The sequence below is a fragment of the Plutella xylostella genome, chromosome 4 (assembly GCF_932276165.1).
Source record: "Plutella xylostella chromosome 4, ilPluXylo3.1, whole genome shotgun sequence".
Taxonomy (NCBI): domain Eukaryota; kingdom Metazoa; phylum Arthropoda; class Insecta; order Lepidoptera; family Plutellidae; genus Plutella; species Plutella xylostella.
This window is the reverse complement of record NC_063984.1, coordinates 11,918,520-11,935,501: the sequence shown is the minus strand read 5'-3', so window position 1 is coordinate 11,935,501 and position 16,982 is coordinate 11,918,520. Positions and strand designations below refer to the sequence as shown.

General features: G+C 41.5%; 1 protein-coding gene across 4 annotated transcripts; it reads left to right on the top strand.

The window, feature by feature from the left end:
* Positions 1–545: 545 nt before the first annotated feature.
* LOC105395816 (kelch-like protein diablo) lies at positions 546–16,905 on the top strand. Of its 4 annotated transcripts, XM_048630415.1 has the most exons (15): positions 546–737; positions 855–925; positions 2,816–2,974; positions 4,987–5,155; positions 5,544–5,723; positions 7,323–7,373; positions 9,534–9,641; positions 10,005–10,197; positions 10,604–10,827; positions 12,198–12,350; positions 13,158–13,332; positions 14,003–14,078; positions 14,273–14,411; positions 15,505–15,617; positions 16,740–16,905. In XM_048630415.1, exons 3-15 carry the CDS (start codon positions 2,817–2,819, stop codon positions 16,762–16,764), a joined length of 1,764 nt encoding a protein of 587 aa, XP_048486372.1. In that variant the 5' UTR covers positions 546–737; positions 855–925; position 2,816; the 3' UTR covers positions 16,765–16,905. The 4 variants fall into 4 exon arrangements, with proteins under 4 accessions (XP_048486372.1, XP_048486368.1, XP_048486374.1 ...); XM_048630411.1 differs by lacking the exon at positions 9,534–9,641 and having other exon boundaries at positions 7,323–7,481; XM_048630417.1 differs by lacking the exons at positions 855–925; positions 9,534–9,641 and having other exon boundaries at positions 7,323–7,481.
* Positions 16,906–16,982: the final 77 nt, after the last annotated feature.

Sequence of the window (16,982 nt, the reverse complement as noted above, 5' to 3'; positions counted from 1 at the left end):
TAAACAACATTATGACAACTGACACTGACACTTGACAGTGACAACAACAGCTGATAAGAAAAGTTTATGAAAGATGTTTCATACAATAAACTTCCTAATTTTTACAAAAAATATTTTACTTGATTACGTTTTAACTGAAAAATTCATAATTCACAAGATTCGGAATCATAATATTCATATAAAATAACATTACACCGTTGAAAAAGTAACCGTGGCGATTGAATATTGTACACTGTGATCCTGTGTTAAAAAGCTTCGTAAATATTTCAGATCAGTGTTACAAGATTTCACAATCGAATTTTGAAACGCTGGCAACTCGATCAATATGACGTTTGTCCTAAAAACACATTCGGAAACTCGTACATTATTTCTGTGTCACTAAAGTAGTATAAAAATTATGTTGAAACTACCAACACAAAATTGATTATAATAAAATTTATCCAAATAAAATAATTTGTTTAATAACTTTTTGTAAATTAAAATATTTTAAATATCAGAAGTTTTAAAGTGTTACTAAATACTATTTGTTTGACAGAAATTCATAGTTTCGGAATGTAGCTTTTAAAATTGAATAGTGGACAAATCGGTATGATGCTCGTAGAATAAACACAAAAACACCTGATTGATAATCAATGCCTTCCAAATAGAAATAGTGCCTTTAACTTTAGAGTATTGTGTTCACAATAAGCTCCATAACGGGCAGTTTTAAGTGTGCAGTGTCCCTTTAATCGTCAAAGGTAAGTTGGGTCGAGGACGGGGTGGGTGACATTTGCATAAGCTGTTTTCGCTAACACCTTTTGTTTTAGTTGGTAAATGTAAGTGTGGAGTGTGTGATGGTGTCTTGTCGGTTGTAGATTGACTCCGTGTGGGGCTGGGCTTCGCCCCCGCTGCGCCTGCAGCTGGGAACCTCGCGCGGACACAAGAGGTGAGGCTGCCACTGCTTCCATTCATTACATTAACGAGCTCATTACATATTAACGGTACTGCCATACAACGTAAGTATTGAATATGTATCCATATGGCTAGTGTTTGGAAACAATGTTAAGATACCAGCATAATCAAAGATCAATGGCTTGATTGTCCTAACCAGTTGTTATGATTTGCAAGTGATTGTATGAGTCCATTGTTTGGGCTTCAATAATCAAATGTGCATATAATTGAGCCCATAATTGGAATTACATTTGAATACATACCTAAAGTTTTGTGTTGTGAATTGTAAATTGTTGAGCTAGGCCAAGTAAACAATTTTAATATACTTACCTAATTTATTTGACTCCTATTTTAACAATGGACATGCAACATAATACAACAACTGAAGAATCACTATTAGTAAGTTTGCAGAAAAGGTGTTGAAGGGTTTTAAAAGTTCTGAATTAAATAGCAGTTGGTAGTTATGTACTTATGTACCTACGTATGTATAGACCACTGTGACACCCTTTTGAGCGACCACTTCTGTTCCGCAGTCTCATCCCCACAGAGAGTTGCCTAATGGCTTCAAATGTACAGAGTATAGAAATTGGGGAGCCAGGTTGCATATTTGTAATTCTTTCCTACATTATTTTCAAGGATAGTAAACTTTTTTCATGAATCATTCACCTTTTTATTGCAACTTTATCATAAATTTGCATGCCATAAATATATTACAAATCAAAATAAACTTGAAATGAAATGTAATTAATGGCATAGCTAGGCTGATGATATGCTAATGAGGCATCAGTAGTCAACCGGGTTGCTCACTCAAGGCCAATGTCTCTAATTTATTTAGCAACTACACACACATTTAGCTGTGTTTCTATTTTTGTGGAAAGTTTAAAAGCATCAGTCATTTTGTGTAGTAAATAACAATTTAATGTTTTTATTCTGTTAAAAGTTTATTTAGGTGACATTGGATGTTAAAAATATAAATTAATGAGCAGATTTCATAAATTGTATGAGAAACTATACTATTTTAATAAGAGAGGTAATTAAAGTAGCATAAAAACAACATCTAAATATTTAGATGGAAATAAGTATAATACATATACAGATTTTTTAAAACAAGTATGAAGAGTATTTCCTCACACACTCTTGTGTATAAAAATAACTTTATTATTACTTAAAAAAGTGTCAAGCAATTATATCATGTCATGTTGCAATGCAGTGTTACCAAACTATTTCACACTGCCTAGACCTTCCTGAGCCTAGCCTTCTAATTTATGAGTGTTCTTTACTACTTACTTACTTACTATAATCCAATAAAAATTTATTTAAAAATCATTTTGGTCCTACATTTTACATATTTTGCTTCCCATCAGCTTTACCAGGATGGTGCATGAGGAATCAGTTCATATTTATTTTGTTTCATAACTCTGGTGGAAGAGGTCTCACTTTCATAGCTTATGTAATTGATTGACCTAATTGGTTAATTTATTGATTTATCTAAATTAACTCTTCCATCAAGAGTTACATGCCCATTTATCACCATTGTCTTAATTTAGGAGAGCCTGAAAAGAGCCTTTCAGAGTAATGTATCACAGTACTTTCTATTGGTTACCCTGGGCAGTCAGGGACTGACGGTATTCTGATAGGCAAACACACCATCATGGTGACAAACCTTTGTCCAGCTCTAGTGCTTGTTACTGACACACTTAGAAGACTTTTGAGTATAAGTTAGACTGTAAATCATTCCTCCTGGAGAGATTGTTTTATTGAACCTACTATTTCAGCCTTTAAATTGATAAAAAAATTATGTTGTATCTTTTTTATCAATAAAGTTACATTGTTCTGTAAGTTAAAACTACTATAGATCTGTTCCATAACACGCGTATCTCCCCAGGATGGGCGAGGGCGGGTCGCCGGGCGGGGGCGCGCGGCTGTCGCACACGTCGGAGAAGCACCCGCGGGCCATCCTCGGCGAGCTGTCTGCGCTGCGGCGGCACCGCGAGCTGTGTGATGTGGTGCTCAATGTGGCCAACAGGAAGCTCTTTGCACACAGGTAAGAATGTGTTTAATATTATCGAGGAAAGTCTTCTTTCTCTGGAGGAGTAGCAATGTCATCCTCGGGGAGCTGTCGGCGCTGCGGCGGCACAGCGAGCTGTGTGATGTGGTGCTCAATGTGGCCAACAGGAAGCTCTTTGCACACAGGTTTGTGATTAACAGTCTCTAAAGCATGCTGAGATGGTCTGAGTATGCTTCATGTTCAATGGAGGAATCATAGATAAACGTACGCGTCTCCACCTCCAAAAATTAGGTCTTGCACACAGGTAATAACTTGTTTAATGTTAAGGAAGTAAGTTCCCTTTCACTACAGGTATAGCAAAGAGCTGTGCTCAATGTGGCCAACAGGAAGCTCTGTGCACACAGCCACAGGATCTAGAGCATACTAACTTGGTCATAAGTCGTCCCCCTTTTTCATTGGAGAAGTTAAAAATCTACGCTTATACACCTACAATAATGTGTGCAATACTATGGAGGCTCGTCCCCTCACAGGACGAGTAGCAATGCCATCCTCGCCATTTCTTAGAGAACTTAGCAACGTATACGATCCTCCTTTCTTTCAGCATCAACATTTTAGAGATCTTATTTAGTACATCTGCTAATTATTTATCTTTCTGATACCGTATTGTTTTTTTTGTATTTGATTGCTTTACCATAAATTACATGTAAGATATTAAATTTATTCTAATTACGTAAGATTATATCGTAATCGTAATTGATGAGCGCAGTTGTAAGCGGTGATGTGCAGTAGTAAGCGCGACCTCGACCGACCGTCGCATTCCGCGCACGTCTCTGGTACACACATTCTATTTGAGCGCAATAGCTTATTGTTATTGTTCTTGCATTCATTATGACGCAACGGATTGCCGCCTCTGTACTTAATCCGATTTTATATGATATCGCTATCGGTCAGTAACCGTTGACAAATGAGGACATCAATGAGCAATACTTATAGCTTGTAAAAGGAAAATACAACTTGTAGTAATTATCTGTAGCTTTGAGATCTTTGAGTAGCCCGGATCACGATACCAGACCAGACCTATAATTGAACCAATAATTTTATTATGACTCGGAATAAGATGTTGTTACGGGGTTGCTGACTTGTCGAAAATAAGAAATTAAAACATAAAGTTAGCCAGCATAAGCGTTTGTCGGCGTGATACCTAGTCCATTACGTGACTTGGTAATTTTCGCTTCTCCCTCTCATTAGCTGCAAGCTACGCGTATCGAGCTAACCAAATTAAATGAGGCACGCAACAGCAACACTCTCACGCGTGGGCCATTCCGCAATGCGGAACTTACAGCATCGAAATTTAGCGAATAGGCATAGCAAGTGATAAGGGATGAATTTTGTTAACACACCAACAGTATACAACCTAAAGTGGGATGGCTTGCATGGTAGCTATTTTTACCCGTTCGGGGATTACTGTTGTAAACAAAAAATGCATGCATTTATTGACCTCTGGCTTTACGAAACTCGCCTAAATGTCCGCTGAAACAAAAAGTGTAAACTGCAGCGCATACTTTTGTCCGCTAATTGCGTACTCCAGTTTTTCTGAAACATATTTTTGTAAAAGAATCCCCTTTAGAATTGCGCTCTTTCTAGCCATTCAGGCATTGTTTCATTTCATAACTTGGAGCCTAATTGGGGCTGCAGAAATAGGTCAGACTGTTGTTGTGCATTTGCGACCCAATTACCCGCCAGTGGGAACCTAACCACCTGCTCTGTTGTGAAATTGTATTAGGTAGGTATTTCGTAACTATAGGTACTTGAATAGTTTACATACTTTTCTGTTTCTGCATTGTTATGAAGTACAATCAAAAGATAGATATATGAAAAAAGGGTTAAAATACTCTACTACAGATAAGACAATGGTTACTATGTAAACCACTGAAGTCGCTTGATAAACTTTATGTTCTATTTACTGATGGAACACTGAGTTGCCGATCACTTTTGGGTCCAAGTAAAAAGTTAAATATTTTTTACTTAAACTAATCCTTTCTTCACAGAGTGATCCTGTCAGCATGCAGCCCGTACTTCCGCGCCATGTTCACGGGCGAGCTGGCGGAGTCGCGCGCCACGGAGGTCACCATCCGCGACGTGGACGACACGGCCATGGACCAGCTCGTCGACTTCTGCTACACGGCGCACATCGTGGTCGAGGAGAGCAACGTGCAGGTACTGTACTGTACTGTACTGTACTGTACTGTACTGTACTGTACTGTACTGTACTGTACTGTACTGTACTGTAGTGACGACACGGCCATGGACCAGCGAATAGACTAAATGAAGCGGTGGCATGTCTCCCCTTTTGGTGCTTCTGTAGGATTTCTAGATTTTGAACCAGATTTACAGATTAACAAAGGCGCTAAGCATCGGTTCACTGTATTTCTAGTTTTATCGCTAAAGTCTTTGGCTAGGTATCTGAGGCTGTTTTTACAACCAAGTGTAATTAGCCTGCCCCATATTGATTAACCCCGAAACCCAGCGTCAACGCCGCCGTTTGAGAGACACAATAGATTTTTAACTATGGTTTCACGTCAATAACCTCATCTCCCTTCCCTAGGCGCTACTCCCAGCAGCGTGCCTACTCCAGCTCCAAGAGATCCAGGAGGTGTGCTGCGAGTTCCTGAAGCGGCAGCTGGACTGCTCCAACTGCCTCGGCATCCGCGCCTTCGCCGACACGCACTCGTGCCGCGACCTGCTGCGGATTGCTGACAAGTTCACGCATCAGAACTTTCCTGAGGTGAGTTTTGGTGGTTTTGTTGAGGAAATTTTATGATTATAATTTTGTAAGGTATGTGTATAAGTGGAACAGATTCCTTACGGACACAGCGCTCTGTTAAAAGGGTATGGTTCGGTCGCATACCGATTGTAACGAAATTAACTACGGGAACTATATTTCTTGCCAGCAAAGTTTATTTTTGTCATCAACTTGTATCAGCAAATTAATAGATCAACCGCAACAATATATTTTTGTCCTCAAATAAATAAAAAGTGTCCTCTGGTATGAATCAGCAAATAATATCAATACAAAAATCTAAAATAATAGATGGATTGCCAAAAAATTTGAGTTCATTACATAAATAAAAACTTTGTATGCAGAATATTATTTTTGCTCCTCAAATAATAACTGCGCCCGCAGAATAGTAGATTTGCCAGCAAATATATTGACTCTAGGTCGCATGTTGCGATTTCTTTTTAATTCATATTTTATCAGCATTGCAGTAGTTACATTATGATTGGTCCAGTTATTAAAACATTATAATTCGTTAGCAATTTAATACATGAGTTTACAAATTAGCGGAGACGGTGCTATGGAGAGAGCTATGCTTGGAGTTTCTCTGATGGATCGTATCAGAAATGAGATTATCCGTCAGAGGACCAAGGTTACCGACATACTTAGCTGTCAAAATATGCAAGCTGAAGAGGCAGTGGGCTGGTCATATCTGCCGAAGAACCGATAACCGTTGGGGTAGACGAGTTCTCGAGTCGAGACCACGAACAGGCAAACGGAGCGTGGGACGCCCTCCTGCCCGCTGGACTGACGATCTTAGGCGGATAGCCGGTAGTGGTTGGATGAGGAAGGCAGAGGACCGAATGTTGTGGCACTCCTTGGGAGCGGATCTATCTCCACCAGTGGATGATTATTGGCTGATGATGATGATGATGAAAAGAGGAAGTTTAAGTTTTAATTACAATAAGGTTGCTTTTGATTAGAAGAAGATTAAGGTTTAAGTTATAATTAGAAGAAGGTTGTTTATGTTGTTTTTAATTAAGAATATTGATGATTTAAACTTAATTTTTTGTTTCATTTAAATATTAAACATAACATCGAGTTATGTGGACATACCTATTAAAATATATACATAAATGTTAACTTGCCACTTGATCATAAATCCCGGCAATTTTAAGTGATTAATTGTTGAATTGATTTAAAATTGTTTGGGGGCAAAAATTTGCTGGCAAATCTACTATTTTGCCTTCAAACCTATTATTTAGCAAATTCAAAACGGATTTAATTGGCGATCGTTTAAATGACACCCATTAACTACTACGTGTATTGTGGAGGTGCTCACTTGCGAGTCACCTCTGACTATAGTCGTCAGCATATTATGTTTGTACGAGTATGTGTATTGGTTTTTATCTGAACGTATCCGTACCGTACCATACCATACAATTGTTTATTCATTCGAGTATTCTGTAAGAAGACAACACGGCGTATGTCAAACTTAGTACGTGAGGTGTTTGATCCGAACATAGGGCAGGCACCATGATTTTCACCAATTATCAAAACTCTGACAGAAAAATACTCGCAACTCTACATTTATATCATTCCCTCCAGGTGATGGAGAGCGAGGAGTTCCTCCTCCTGCCGGCGGCGCAGCTGATCGACATCGTGTCGTCGGACGAGCTGAACGTGCGCAGCGAGGAGCAGACCTTCCAGGCCGTCATGTCCTGGGTCAAGTACAACGTGGCTGAACGGCGACCACATCTCGCGCAGGTTAGTTTGAAAATAATTATAAATAGTAATGGGCGTAGGATGGTACCTTCACAAAGCAAATACAAAGTAGAGCTGCCATATTTCGTTTTCTATATAGGATGAGATGAAGCCACTAATCGGGGTTGAAGGCTGAGGTGCGCGGGGGTGCGGGACGCGAACTCCATCTTAGTTCAAGTAGATGAACTTTTATGTAAAGCTCAGGTTAACGCCATCTAAGTTCAAGTAGAAAAAGTAGCCTATGTGGTTATACATTGCGTAGCTCATATGATATCTGAAGGCCAAAGAAGAATAAATGACGTAATGTATTTCAAATTTATTTGTCATTGCGAACTGGTAGACAGGGACGGACTAAGGCATAATATAAAATGGGGCGCTAAATGGTCAGAATTAAATACAGTATGAGAAAAGGGAAACATGAAAAAAATATTTTAATATGTTTTGTTTATTAAATAGTTACCTATTTAACAATTAACTTTTTTATTATTTATATATAAACAATAATTGGGATGGAATGGGTCGACGAAAGTCCATGCCATGGGTTATATTATACTCGACAGTTTAGCTCGATCGAGTAATACCGTATGTGAGTACGGACCAAAACACCAGATGGCGGGATCGACAGCTCAACGTGCCCTCCAAACACGGAATCGTTTTCATTTCGGATATTCAGGTGATTAAAATCAGGTATAATATTAATCACCTGTAAAAAGAACAGTCTTATTAAAATGCTGTCGCTTTGTGACTGTTGTGTTTGGAAGTAGCAATATGCCTGAATCTAATATTTATATATTTCTCTATAATTTATAAATATTATAAGAGACGACCGAATGGCGTAGTGGTTAGTGACCTGACTACTGAGCCGATGGTCCCGGGTTCGATTCCCGGCCGGGGCAGATATTTGTTTAAACACATATATTTGTTCTCGGGTCTTGGATGTGCCCGTAAAATGGCAATAGGCCCGCCCCCTATTACATTGGGACTAACATAACACTCTGGCGAAAAGTGGGTGCAGCAATGCACCTCTGCCTACCCCGCAAGGGAGTACACTAGTACAAGGCGTGAGTGCGTGTTTTTTTTTTTTTTTTTTCTCTATAATTTCTTTGGAGAGGTGTGTGATATGATTAAATAAAGGTGTCTGTTCTTGGATATGTGCATTTAGTGAATGGAGCCAATCCTGGCTATGTGGCAATATGGCTGATAATCATAATCACGACGCATCCACACACTCCCATGTCGCCGCCATTGTTGTGCCTCAGTGTTTAGTTAGCGAGATTCCTTCTGCCTTTTTTCAACATCGATGGTTTTAGTAATTAATTTAAGTTAGCTTTTCTTGTGATGGAATGTTAGGGTAAGCGCCTTCTCTTATTTTTTTCAAACCTTATTTTCGTGTTAAGTAGGTATGTCCTCCGCATTAAAATGTAGAGAACATACTTTGCTGTATTTTGTTGGACTCAGCCTGTGGATTAGTTTAATTCATTGCTGCTTCAATGCAGTGTCAGGAAATCTAAAAAAAACTAAATATTTAATTCATAATAAACATGACGCCCCCTATTTATTTTTTTTCCGGCGGCATCCGGCCTGAGTACATCCCTTACTAGTATTTCTATTTGACACTAGATGGCGCTTCCAGCAATTTAGAATGTTCTAGAAGTAAATTAAATATAATTTAAAATATTACTACGCGTGAAAATATACTTTGCTTTCGTCCACAAATCTTCTATCATCACTGTAGCTCTTAGATCCAACAATGCAACAACTTCATTTTGATCGAGAAACACGTAAAATAAAATCATTTCAAGACTCAACTGTACCGCTCAAGCTCGGGACCTGTCACGCACTGATGTCAGCACCCCAAGCGTGGAGTAACTGAACTACAGACCGTGTGACGACAGGTCGAACTTGGCTACGTCACGGCTACGTTGCTTACAACAGCTCTACTATGTATTTGCTTTGTGGGTACCTTGTGGAACGCCTGGATGCGAAAACAAGCTGCACCTCTTACTGATTGATTTATTGCTGTGACGCTATGGTTAATATTACTGTTGGAGAGACATCGTGTCGTCGGACGAGCTGAACGTGCGCAGCGAGGAGCAGACCTTCCAGGCCGTCATGTCCTGGGTCAAGTACAACGTGGCCGAGCGCCGACCGCACCTCGCACAGGTGGGCTTATTGATGTGGTTAAATTTTAGAAAAGTCATAATTTTGAATAGTGGTGGACGTAGGACAGTGCCTTGTGGAACCCCTGCGTAGATTACTTGTTAATCTAATAATGATGACGAGCGAGGTAACAAACACGCATTATCCTCTTGTAAGAACATAGGTCCTCTCCTCACTTTGTGAAAGTGTATTAGTCTGCGAGTTTAACCTTCTTTTATGGTGCGAGCTCAAATTTTCTTACCTACCTTCATATCCAGGGCGAACCAATAGTATTTATCATATACGCCGCACCCCAATACAATAGACCATTTTCACGGCGTGTTTTCCCTTAACAAAAATAATATCTAAAACCCCCTTTCTCCCCAGGTCCTCCAACACGTGCGCCTGCCGCTGCTCAGCCCCAAGTTCCTGGTGGGCACGGTGTCCTCGGAGCTGCTGGTCCGCTCCGACGACGCATGTCGAGACCTGCTGGACGAGGCCAAGAACTACCTGCTGCTGCCGCAGGAGAGGCCGCTCATGCAGGGGCCGAGGACACGGCCGAGGAAACCGCTCAGAAGAGGTGGGGTTTATTTTTGTATTTTTCTAGTTGCAGCTATCGAAGTGACTGCGTCTTCATAAAATTATAAATAGTAAGTGGTCTTAAGACGGTGAAACGCCTGAACGCTACTCAGTAAAGCGACAGTGGCCTGGCGCTGGTGATTTATCTTATATTGCTCTAGTGTTAGGATGATATTAATAGTGTAATTCTTACGAATAATAAAGGACCTAATTTAGTACCTTGTGGCACTCCTGGAAATGTCAACTGCTGGACGAGGCCAAACACTACCTGGTGCTGCGATCGACAAGCGTCCCCTCAATAAAAACGACCACCTGAGCCCTTCTACATACAATCCATTGTTTCCGCCACCTATATAAATTCAATTTCACCGCCATCTACCCCACAACTAACTCTCTATCCCCCCCAGGCGAGGTGCTATTCGCAGTAGGCGGCTGGTGCAGTGGCGACGCCATCGCGTCCGTCGAACGCTTCGACCCCCAGTCAGGGGAGTGGAAGATGGTGGCCCCGATGTCCAAGAGAAGATGTGGTGTCGGGGTGGCTGTTCTACATGAACTGTTGTATGCTGTGGGCGGACATGATGGGCAGAGTTATTTGAATAGTATCGAGAGATATGATCCGCAGACTAATCAGGTATGTTGAGGTGTTTTATGATTTGGTCGTTTAATAATATTTAACCCAGTCCGGGGAGTGGAAGATGGTGGCGCCGATGTCCAAGAGACGAATTTCAAATATGACAGCATGTTGTGAATGAATAAATAAATGAATGAATGAAATGACGATGTGGAGTTGGCGTGGCTGTTCTACATGAACTGTTGTATGCCGTGGGCGGGCATGATGGACAGAGCTATTTGAATAGCATTGAGAGATACGATCCGCAGACTAATCAGGTAATTGGTTGAGGTGTTTTATGATTTGGTCATCCAATAATATTTAACCCAGTCAGGGGAGTGGAAGATGGTGGCTCCGATGTCCAAGAGAAGATGTGGTGTTGGCGTGACTGTTCTACATGAGTTGTTGTATGCTGTGGGAGGACATGATGGACTGAGTTATTTGAATAGCATTGAGAGATACGATCCGCAGACTAATCAGGTAATTTGATGGTTTATGATTCGGTTATCTAATAATATTTAACCCAGCCGGCGAGTGGAAGATGGTGGCTCCGATGTCCAAGAGAAGATGTGGTGTCGGGGTGGCTGTTCTACATGAGTTGTTGTATGCTGTGGGCGGGCATGATGGGCAGAGCTATCTGAATAGTATCGAGAGATATGATCCACAGACTAATCAGGTAATTTGTTGAGTTGGTTTATGTTTTGGTCATTCAATAATATCTAACCCAGTTGGGCGAGTGGAAGATGGTCGCCCTGATGTCCAAGAGACGATGCGGTGTGGGAGTTGCGGTGTTGCATGAACTGTTGTATGCCGTGGGCGGGCACGATGGGCAGAGTTATCTGAATAGCATTAAGAGATACGATCCGCAGACTAATCAGGTAATTTGTTGAGATGGTTTATGATTTGGTCGTTCAATAATATTTAAACCAGTCAGGGGAGTGGAAGATGGTGGCCCCGATGTCCAAGAGAAGATGTGGAGTTGGCGTGGCTGTTCTACATGAGTTGTTGTATGCTGTGGGCGGGCATGATGGACAGAGTTATTTGAATAGTATCGAGAGATACGATCCTCAGACTAATCAGGTAATGATGGAAGTTTTTATATTTTTACAAGGCAATAATGTCCCAGGTTTGGTTATAGGCAGCTCCTATAACTAGCACCACAACACCCTATCCTCGGCTTTCCTAAGTTTCTCAACTCACCTGTGCCTCAACTCAGCTTACTCAACAACAAAAATCTCTTACTTATGATATTAAGGTTTGTCTAGCCCTATAGTGTGCGACCTTTCATACACTGTCATACCGTTTTTAGTTATCTCACAGTATTTATAAAGTTAATTTTATTCCATTGCCGAAACATCTGCCACTATCATTAATCTCCTCTCCCCCTGCAGTGGTGCGGCGCAGTAGCACCGACATCCTCGTGCCGCACGTCGGTGGGCGTGGCCGTGCTGGAGGGCGCGCTGTACGCCGTGGGCGGGCAGGACGGCGTGCAGTGCCTCAACCACGTCGAGAGATACGAGCCCAAGGAGAACCGCTGGACCAAGGTACGTGGGCGGGACCGAGGGACCAGCTACTGGCACAGACACATCATGTCACTGGGCGGGCGGGGCTGGAGGGCGCGCTGTACGCCGTGGGCGGGCAGGACGGCGTGCAGTGCCTCAACCACGTCGAGAGATACGAGCCCAAGGAGAACCGCTGGACCAAGGTACGTGGGCGGGACCGAGGGACCAGCTACTGGCACAGACACATCATGTCACTGGGCGGGCGGGGCTGGAGGGCGCGCTGTACGCCGTGGGCGGGCAGGACGGCGTGCAGTGCCTCAACCACGTCGAGAGATACGAGCCCAAGGAGAACCGCTGGACCAAGGTACTGTACATAGGGGATATTGTGGATCTATACGTAGGTTTTTTAAGGAGAGGATTATTATGTTAATATGGAGAGAAGACCATGGCCCCGGCGGCATGGTGATATCCGTAATCCGCAGAATCAAGATAATGCCTTAATAAAATTGTGATTACCGGACCCATGCCGATTATCAAAGCCGCAAGAAGCTTTCTTTTTCATCATAAGCTTAACCCAATGATCATAAATTATAACGTTACCAAGCAGGACGGCATTTCTTTTTGACAAAGATCCAACAGCGCCAACAGCGCCGGCTCCCTTTATTTGACGACCCAAAAGGCTCTCGTCTCGGTTATAGTTTATAGATAGTGCATCTTTATCAACGTAGATAAAGGTAACTAAACGAAACTCGACACATGTGCATAAAATTCGTTCATGGTAAAGTTGATGTTAAAAATCCAAGCAGTCCAGTCTGTTAAAATATAAACCACCATTATTGTTTACTACAGGTAGCGCCGATGACGACGCGGCGCCTGGGCGTGGCGGTGGCGGTGCTGGGCGGGCAGCTGTACGCGGTGGGCGGCTCGGACGGGCAGGCGCCGCTCAACACCGTGGAGCGCTACGACCCGCGCGCCAACAAGTGGACGCCCGTCGCGCCCATGAGCACGAGAAGGAAGCATCTAGGTGGGTGGATGGACACAACCCGGGACCACTGAGGTTACTTCATAGCACTGGATAAGGGGAATAATGTGGGGATCTAAAGATAAATACTATAGGTATGCGAAGCATATAAGGAAGAGGGTGTCCCACGCTCTATACTATAGGTATGCGAAGCATATAAGAAAGAGGGTGTCCCACGCTCTATACTATAGGTATGCTTGCACTCGGGGGCTGGGCGTTCGGGGCGGCGCTGGGCGGGCAGCTGTACGCGGTGGGCGGCTCGGACGGGCAGGCGCCGCTCAACACCGTGGAGCGCTACGACCCGCGCGCCAACAAGTGGACGCCCGTCGCGCCCATGAGCACGAGAAGGAAGCATCTAGATGGGGCTTTAGATATCAGACCATGTAACTGAGACATCGCTTAGTCATGAGGTCGAGGTACAGTATTGATTGCCATTGCCTTGCTAGTTTGTCGTCGACACCGTAAATAGAATACACAATTAATAACTAATTGTGGACTGTAGATCTATAGGTCGTTCGTTCTTATCCGGTTCGAAGGACCAATAAAAGGCTTCTATCAGTGATCCACTGAGGTTACCAGCCTTTCCACACACATTAGGAATCCAGAATCTTCTTATAATAGCCGCTTTATAAAGTTACTAATTATTATTATTAATTCTGCTATTCTTTTTCAGGCACGGCGGTATTTGATGGACAAATCTACGCGGTGGGTGGCCGCGACGACTGCACAGAATTATCTTCAGCTGAAAGGTCTGTTAATTTTAATGACCTAACAAGTATTTAATAGTTGTCTATGTAATCGTATAGCGTAATCTGCAGAACAGAATGTTGTGATCAAATTGTGCGGGCTTATGATAATAATGATTAGCCGGATTATAATGACCTAAAATTATGTATTAGAGTCATGGATAAACCTCTCAACTAAACTATGTACCTCCCCCCAGATACGACCCTGCAACCGACGCGTGGTCGCCCGTGGTCGCGATGACGTCACGACGCTCGGGCGTGGGGCTCGCCGTCGTCAACGGACAGCTCTATGCCGTCGGAGGCTTCGACGGCACGGCGTACCTTAAGTCTATAGAGGTAAGGGGGGTTTTGATTTGGCTGTTTACTGTTACTTTGGGAGATTTGCGCCTCGGTGGTGTAATCATAGATTAATTTGTAAAATTAGAAGGCTCCGTTTCGAGGAACGACTGTTTGAATTTTTGTTTCTGTGTATGTTTTTTTTCTGAAAGTAGAGATTGCATCCTGTTTAATGGACAACATTTCAAAAAACTAAAGCTGCTATAAATCGAAAACCATTTCGAGATTTAGCTCTAAAGGCCACAAAAAAAATGTTTTTGTATTTTTTGGATGTATCATTTTCGAGAAAATCATAAAATAGTAAAAAAGTTCTGATGACGTCATGCATCAGGTGCGATGCATTTTGATGATCAAAGCCTATAGATTTAAAAACAAAGTAACTGTCACTTTCATTTTTGATTGACGTTGACGTTTTATCGTGACGTTGTTGTTTATTTGGGTCATTTTCACTAATTCTGTTCTGACACTTTCTGACTATTTTTATTATTTATTATTAAGAGATGACCTCTATATAATATGTCCCAGAGCATGCCACCGCCTACACAGCTGAAAAAATGCTTCTGCTTATTTTTTTATATGATAAGTACCTACTTTCCATCATTAGAAATATCAAGGTCATTTGAAAATGACCCATTTGTTGGTTGGCATGTAAACAAAGTTTAAATGTCACTTGTCAGTGTCATTTATGTTTTTTTCAAGACTCAGGCAATAGACAAAAATAAAAATTGAGCCTAATATGTGACGTCACTTCCGTTTTTAAAATAATTAACTTTAAAGTTAAAAATAACATGCCAAAATTTATGTATATACAAAATAAAAAAATACGGGTCCACTAATTTTCTATAAACTTTCCGAATAACTAATAAAAATATAGGGTAAAGAAAATGAAATGTTGTCCATTTACATGTGAGACGAGTTTGTAAAGCAGTCAGTCCTTGGCTTAAATGTATGGTGGAATAAAGAGTGCTTGTGTGTACCATATACCTTCGTATAACTACCTACATCGTTGTCGAAAAACAGTCGAGACTTTATTTAAGACAATAATTGTGAATACATTTTATTTGAGTAACACATTCTGTTGCGTATTGGGCAGGTGTTCGACGGGGAATCGAACCAGTGGCGCCTGTGCGGCGCCATGAACTACCGGCGGCTCGGCGGCGGCGTCGGCGTCATGCGCGCGCCGCACACCGACCACCACTACATCTGGTAACTATGGCTTTAGATTATATGTCGATAAATAGGTAAAAGTGGAAAAGGTTACTCACTCAGCATGAGTTGTAAACAAGTATTTAACGGTCAAATGGCGTAGTGGTTAGTGACCCTGACTACTGAGTCGAAGGTCCCGGGTTCGATTCCCGGCTGCGGCAAATATTTGTTTAAACACAGATATTTGTTCTCGGGTCTTGGATGTGCCCGTAAAATGGCCAAAGGTCCGCCCCCAATTACATTGGGACTAACATAACACTTTGGCGGAAAGTGGGTGCAGCAATGCACCTCTGCCTACCCCGCAAGGGAGTAAATTAGTACAAGACGTGAGTGTGTGTGTGTGTATGGTAAAAGTGGAAAAGGTTACTCACTCAGCGTGAGTTGTAAACAAGTATCAAAAGCGACCTTATCAGCCAATAATCATCCACTGCTGGACATAGGCCTCTCCCAAGGAGCGCCACAACACTCGGTCCTCGGACTTCCTCATCCAACCACTACCGGCTACCCGCCTAATGTCGTCAGCTTTACGAGTACATGATGATGACTATAAATAAGTAAGAGTGGAAAAGGTTACTCACTCAGCATGAGTTGGTAACAAGTATCAAGTGACATTGAGTGCGAAATCAGTCATATAAAATCGTTTGTCTCAGGATGGCGGGTGTATTTTTCCATAGCTTAAAAATATTGCAGATATTTCTTTTGTACCTTTTAGTACCTCTAGCTCTAGTCCTCCACTTACCGCTAGGTGGCGTCTGTGGCGCGCCATACAAATTGACGTTTACTCGACGCTTCTCGAACGATGTAAAAACTCGTAATCCCCATGCAGATCTAGTATACTGTATTCATTCTTATTTGACACAAAAGGTAAACAATCTTTGTGTGTCTTTTTAATCCAAATACTATGAAACAAAATAAAGTACAGCTAAAATAAGTGGTTTAGTTACGAAATCAATAATTTTTGCTTTTAATTACTTATTTCATTTGTCATGTTTTATTTTATAACATTTCAATCTACATTTATGTAGTATGTAGCTACAGGCAGAGATACACTCAATATTATAACATCCTTCTTCTTTGGTCGAGGCATAAAAGTTATAACCCTATGATGTTTGTTTGTTGCAGGAACAGAAAAGACTCAGTGGTGTAAGCCACGCCGACTACTAGCTGTAATATACACGCCCACTCCTACATGATAAGTCGTTACTCATTTTACTTTTATTGTTAATAAAATTATCTATATAATTGACTATTTATAAATAAATGAATAAACATAATTTTTAGAGTATTATGTGTTGTATTTTATTGAGAACAAAATAGCAATAAATTAGTTATATGTACGCGTATTTAATTTTCTAAAACTTAATG